This window comes from Lactuca sativa, chromosome 6 (assembly GCF_002870075.4).
Source record: "Lactuca sativa cultivar Salinas chromosome 6, Lsat_Salinas_v11, whole genome shotgun sequence".
NCBI lineage: Eukaryota > Viridiplantae > Streptophyta > Magnoliopsida > Asterales > Asteraceae > Lactuca > Lactuca sativa.
This window is the reverse complement of record NC_056628.2, coordinates 108730896-108737257: the sequence shown is the minus strand read 5'-3', so window position 1 is coordinate 108737257 and position 6362 is coordinate 108730896. Positions and strand designations below refer to the sequence as shown.

Genomic DNA, 6362 nt, shown 5'->3' with positions numbered 1-6362 from the left:
GATAATGGGTTGAATCAGAATATGGATATGGATATCTCAAAATTGGATAAGCAAGATGATAAGGAGGAAGGTGATACTGAAGAAGATAGTTCTACTGAAGAGGAAGGGGAAGTTGATTCAAGTGAGGAGGAGTCTAGTGAAGATGAGGAAATAATGATGGAAAAGGAGGCTAATGCTAAGAGTAGTAACGAAGCTAGTGGGAAGTTGATGTCTGGTACTGTTATTAATAGTATTAATACTCTTCCTTCTATTTTGGGAGCTACTAATAATGGCAAAAAGGTGGAAAGTGATATGCAGGGGAAATTAGAGAACTCTTATGCTGGTGTTTTAAAAGGTAATAGGCATAAGGGTAAGATTGATGTCAGATATATGCCTGGGGAAATAGGTAAAGAAGATGGTCCTGTTATTATCCCAATTGAGAATTTAAAGAATGCTAGTATTCCTTATATGAATACCTTATATGGGTATATGATTGATAAGAAATGGGTGTTCCCAGTGATTTAGAAAGAAGTTAGAAGGTTATGGAAGAATGTGGGTCTTGAAGAGGTGTTTATGAACAATAAAGGATTTTTCTTTTTTAAATATAGTATTGAACATGGGATGTTATCAATTTTGGAGGGAAGTCCATGGTTGATGTTCAATAATATGCCTCTATTCCTTCAAAGATGGAGACAATCTGTGTATTATTGCAAGTAAATTGGGAATTCCTCTCGCTTTTGATTCATTTACTGAAGAGATGTGTTTGGAACATAAGGGAAGGAATGCTTATGCTAGAATCCTAATTGAAATGTCAGCTGAAAAAGAATGGAAGAGAAATATTGATATTTCAACTTGGGATTTTGTAACTAATTCTGCTGTAATTCAAAGATTTGATGTGGAGTATGCTTGGGTGCCTTCTAGATGCAGCCATTGTAAGGTTTATGGGCACATGGATAAGATATGTATGGCCAGTATGAAGGTTAATAATCCAATGCAAAATAGGGATAATGGAATTAACAAGGAGGATAAAGGGAAATATGTGATTGATAATGAAGGGTATACTAAAGTTGTTAATAAGAAAAATAGGAACTTCAAAGATGGAGAAGGCACAAGTAATTCAATGAAGAATCCAACTAATATAGTCAATCAAAAAAGCAATGGGAAGAGTAATTTTCCAAGAGTGGGAAACAAGTTCAGGGGACAAAATGGGAATAGAGGTGGAAATGGTCGGGGGCAAAATGGGTATTGGAATAACAAAGGGGTGGGTCATTGGAACTTAGAGAAAAATAAAAGATATGAGAAGGTTGTTTCTGGGCAGTACAATAACAATGATATGAGGAGTAAGGGGGAAATTAAGCAGGGGGGAATTAAAAAGAATGTTAGTGAGAAAGATGAGAATATGAAGAAGGTTAAGGAAACAGATAATAGCAATAAAAACAGTTTTGAAGTTTTGGGGTTGATTGATGAGGATGTTATAATTGGAATGGAAGAGGATGATAAAGGAGATAAAATTGGTGTCCATTCTGATAATCAGTTTTGTTCTCAATCGGCAATAGAAGACAGCAGATTGAATCATGATTTGATTCATTCTATAGGCATTAGAACAGAAGACTTAGAAATGGTTAATACTGAAAAAAGATGGATAACAAAAGAAAAGATGATAGCAGCAGCACTGGTGGTTCTTCTCAGGCATTTGAGATGGTAAATGCCAATAATAATATTGTTATCCAATGATGTCGATTGGTGTTTGGAATATCAGGGGGTTAAATAAAGCTGTTAAGCAAAAGGAGGTTATTGATGTTATTAGGGATAATAATCTGGGAATGTGTGTTATGGTTGAATCCCATGTCAAAATTTTAAACTTAAAGAATGTTTGTAGCAAAACTTTTGGTAATTGGAATTGGATTTCTAATAGCAGATCTTGTGAAGTTGGTACTAGAATAATTGTTGGATGGGATCCAAAATTATTTGATGTTATGGTTATTTCTCAACCTAAACAAGTGATTCATTGCTATGTTAAATTCATCGGTTCAGATTATAGCATGTTTCTTTCATTTGTCTAAGCTGCTTCCAGATATATTGAAAGAAGGGCTTTATGGGAAGATTTGAAAAAATTTAGTCTAACAGTGAAAAAGGAAGCTTGGTGTATTTTGGGTGATTTCAATGTAGCTTTAAAAGAATCTGATTATTCAGAAGGATGTTCTAAAATTCTAAAGGGAGTTGATGAATTTTCTGAATGTATCAATTTTATTGAAGTTGAAGATTTGAATAGTACTGGATTTCAATTCACTTGGAATAAATCCCCAGCTGGTAATAAAGGAATTTTGAAGAAGTTGGATAGGATTATGGCTAATATGTAATTCATGTCTGATCATCCTTTAGCTCATGCAGCTTTCAAACCGTACATAATCTCTGATCATTGTCCCGCTGTTTTAATCATTCCGAATTGTAAAATGAGATGGAAATCTTCTTTAAGATTTGCCAATTTTATTGCGGATAAAGATGAATTTTTGCCTATGGTTAAGGATATTTGGTCTACAAATATTGACGGTTTTGTTTATGTTCAAAGTTACCCAAAAGTTGAAAGTGATGAAAAAGTATTGTAGGCAGTTGTGTAACAAGTTCAGAGGATCGGGAATGAAAATTAAAGAGTTAAGGAAGGAGTTGGGAATACTCAGATGAAAATTGATTAGGAGCCTTTTAATGCTACATATACGGAGGAACATGCTAATATTCTTTTTGAATATAATGTTGCTTGTAATGATGAAGAAAAGCTGCTCTCTCAAAGATCTAAGATCAAATGGTTATCTATGGGGGATAATAATACGAAGTTTTTTCACAATTGTTTGAAATGCAGGAATAACAGAAATCGAATTTTGATGGTTCTTGATGAGGATGGAAGATGGATTAGGGGGAATGCTATGAAGGAGAAATATGTTAATCATTTTAAGAATTTCTTGGGATGTGAAGATGTCACTGATTTGTCTATACTTAATGATGATTTTTTTCATAATAAGTTGGATAAAAAAGTGGCAATAAATATGATAAGGGTGGTTACAGATGATGAAGTTAAAGTGGCTATGTTTGATATTGCTGACAACCATGCCCCTGGACCTGATGGATTTTCTTCTAAATTCTTTAAGAGTGCCTGGAGTATTGTAGGGCCAGAAATATGCAAAGCTGTGAGTGAATTTTTCTGGACAGGAAAATTATTGAAGGGTATTAATGCCACTAGGATTGTTTTGATTCCTAAAGTGGAAAATCCGAGGAAAGTCCCTGAATTTCGACCTATTGCTTGTTGCAACACTTTTTATAAGTGTATCAGCAAGATAATAGTTAACAGAATAAGGAACAGTTTAGGTGATATAGTTAGCCAAAATCAATCTGCTTTTATCCAAGGGAGATCTATTATTGATAATATCCTTCTTGCTCAAGAGTTGATGGTGGGATACAAAAATAAGAGAGGAATGCCTAAATGTACCTAAAAGATCGATATCCAAAAGGCTTACGACACTGTGGACTGGAAATTTCTTAATAGGATTCTGTTGGGATTTGGGTTTCATTCTGTCATGGTTAAATGGATTATGGCCTGTACTTCTTCTCCTTGGTTTATGCTGAATTTTAATAGTGAAGACCATGGATTCTTTGAAGGAAAACGGGGGCTGAGGCAGGCAGGGAGATCCTTTATCTCCCTACTTGTTCACTTTGGTTATGGAGATTTTCAATCTAATCCTTTTGAAGAAAATTAAAGAAAGCCATAGATTCAAATATCACTGTAAGTGTGAAGCCCAGAAAATCACTCATTTATGTTTTGCAGATGATTTATTAGTGTATGCTTATGGCAATGGTAATTCTGCTAGAGTGATAAAATCTGCTCTTGATGAATTTAAATCTATTTCGGGGCTGAAAGCGAGTATGGAGAAGAGCTAGATTTATTTTAGTTGTGTGAAGCCAAACATGAGGAGGATTATTTTGGGAATTTTACCTTTTGATATTGGTAAAATTCCCTTTAAATATCTTGGAATTCCCATGTGTGTGAATACGCTTTTCAAAAGAGATTGTAAATCTCTTGTTGATAAGATTAAATTGAGAGTGTGTAATTAGAAAAATAAGATGCTTTCTTTTGCTGGAAGATTACAGCTCATAAACTCTGTTTTGACTTCATCTCATGTTTATTGGGCTTCTATTTTCAAAATCCCTATAGCTACTATTAAGGAGATTGAAAATGATTTGTAGAAGTTTCCTGTGGGCTAATGGAGATGTGGTTAAAAGGAAAGCTTAGGTTAAATGGAGTGATGTCTGTAAACCTAAGATAAACGAAGGTCTTGGAATTAAGAATTTGAGATTCTGGAATGATGCCTTGTTAACCAAACATGTTTGGAATTTGATTAATAATAAAAATTCTCTGTGGGTTCAATGGGTGAGAGAAAATTATATTGGTGAAAGGAATTTCTGGGATATATGGCAAAAGAAAAGTATGAGTTGGACTTGGAAGAGATTTTTGGATTTAAGGAAAATAATTAGACCTCATGTTGTTTCATGCATTGGTAATGGGAGGAATACGTCATTGTGGCATGATTGGTGGCATCCAATTGGCATTTTAAGTACAATTATTGCTAGAAGGGATTGGATTAGAAATGGATATAATGACAATTCTTTAGTCAGTGATGTTATGACTAATGATACTTATAGATGGCCTGTTGAATGGGTGAATAAGTTCCCTGGATTGAAAGATGGTCCCATGTTTTGTAATATTGGTAATCATAGGGATATTATTGTATGGAGGGATATGAAAGGCTTGAGTAAAAGATTTTCATGCAAGCAAGTTTGGAGAGATATCAATAATTTTAGAGGCAAAGGCAGTTGGTTTGACTGTGTTTGGTATGGCAATTGTATTCCCAGGAAATTTTGTGGCTTGCTTTGCTGAATAGACTGATGACCCAGGATCGAGTTAAACTCTGGGAGAAATCAGGTTCATTACTCTGTCCTTTCTGTTTAATCATTCCAGATTCCCATGATCATCTCTTATTTCAATGTGATTTCTCGAATGCTATTTGGAATCAATGTTGTTCTAAGGCTAGGATTGACATTTCTTATTCTAATTGGAATGACTTGGTTCTTAAATTGTGTTCTATCTTAAAATCAAGATCTGTTGAGAAATTTGATCAAAAAATGGGTGTTTGCTAGTTGTGTTTATCATATTTGGAAAGAAAGGAATTCAAGGATTTCTTGTAATTCGAGAAATTCGGATAAAGGAGTGATTTCTTGTATTAAGAATGAAATTAAATTGAAGCTGTTAGGGTTGAGGAAAATGAATATTATGGTCAGTGAAAAAGCGTTACAGACCTGGGGTATATTTGGAAGTAATTACTGTAAATAATGAAGGTCTCTGTCTGGGTTAACTGTTATGTTTCTATTTGTTTAGATATTTGGGTTGATATGGGATTGATGGTTAATATGGCTGTCTTTATGAGAGATTTGTATTGGGGGTATTTTCGGAATGGCAGATTTAAAGGAATTGATGGTTATCAAGGAATTGACGGATTAATTCACTGGTTTAAGAGCTTGCTCTTGAATCATGCGATTTGTACCTTTGGGATTTTGTGTTTGGATATGATCTTAATTGAGAATATTCAAATGGGAAATCCTAGACATGTGATTGATGCCATGTCTAGTCTGCAACTAGTTCTGAAATTATGGTGGTTTTGGCGATTCCTGTGTTTCTTTTTTTATGATTGCAGGAAGAGCATATTGCAGCTGATAGTCAAGCTTGTTGATTGTGGAATTGCTTATAGCAGGAGGTCCATTATGATGAGTTATCTTTTGATGATGAAGGATAAAAGATGGAACAACAAAGGATAGATACAAGGGCTGAAAGAAGGAAGAAGATGCTGGATTGAGTTCTTGATATTTCTGCAGTGGATTTTGTTTAATTTTTTTTGTGTTTTTGGTTCATTATTTTTGTTTTTAGTATGTTTGGGTTTGGACCTTTATGGGTTTGGTTTTTAAGTCTTCACTTTTGGACTGTGGGTTTTTTTAAGGGCCTTACCCCTTGCTTTGGTCATAATGATGATTGGTGGTATAGGTATTGCAAGGGGATGAAGTTACCTTTTTCCCCACCTTCAATAAGTCCTTGGTGTAGTCTTATGAACTTTAAGGTTTTTTGGGGTATTTGGAGGATTGTTGAGGTGTTTAAAAAATGGTTAGGAAGTTGGTTATGGATAGGTTGGATTGTTTAGGGTTTTTGGGTTGTTTTTTATTTTATTTGTATTTGTATTATTTTATTCTTTTTAATAAAGTTTGCTGAGCTTTGGCTCTTTTCAAAAAAAAACATACATTACACCCGATGCCTTGGTTGAAGGCTGCTTTTAATGGAAAATATA

General features: G+C 34.3%; 1 protein-coding gene across 1 annotated transcript; it reads left to right on the top strand.

Annotated features, from left to right (window-relative positions):
* Positions 1-736: 736 nt before the first annotated feature.
* Positions 737-3464, top strand: LOC111907124 (uncharacterized). Its single transcript, XM_023902919.1, has 5 exons — positions 737-1680; positions 1739-1804; positions 2054-2289; positions 2362-2581; positions 2837-3464. The coding sequence occupies exons 1-5, from the start codon at positions 737-739 to the stop codon at positions 3462-3464; spliced, it is 2094 nt and encodes a 697-aa protein (XP_023758687.1).
* Positions 3465-6362: the final 2898 nt, after the last annotated feature.

Excerpts from the sequence above, each read along its gene's own strand:
- LOC111907124 (XM_023902919.1), top strand. The coding sequence starts at position 737 with ATGTGTTTGGAACATAAGGGAAGGAATGCTTATGCTAGAATCCTAATT. Across the intron at positions 1,681-1,738 it reads CTTCTCAGGCATTTGAGATG|GGGGTTAAATAAAGCTGTTA; the intron begins GTAAATGCCAAT and ends TTGGAATATCAG. Across the intron at positions 1,805-2,053 it reads AGGGATAATAATCTGGGAAT|ATATATTGAAAGAAGGGCTT; the intron begins GTGTGTTATGGT and ends AGCTGCTTCCAG.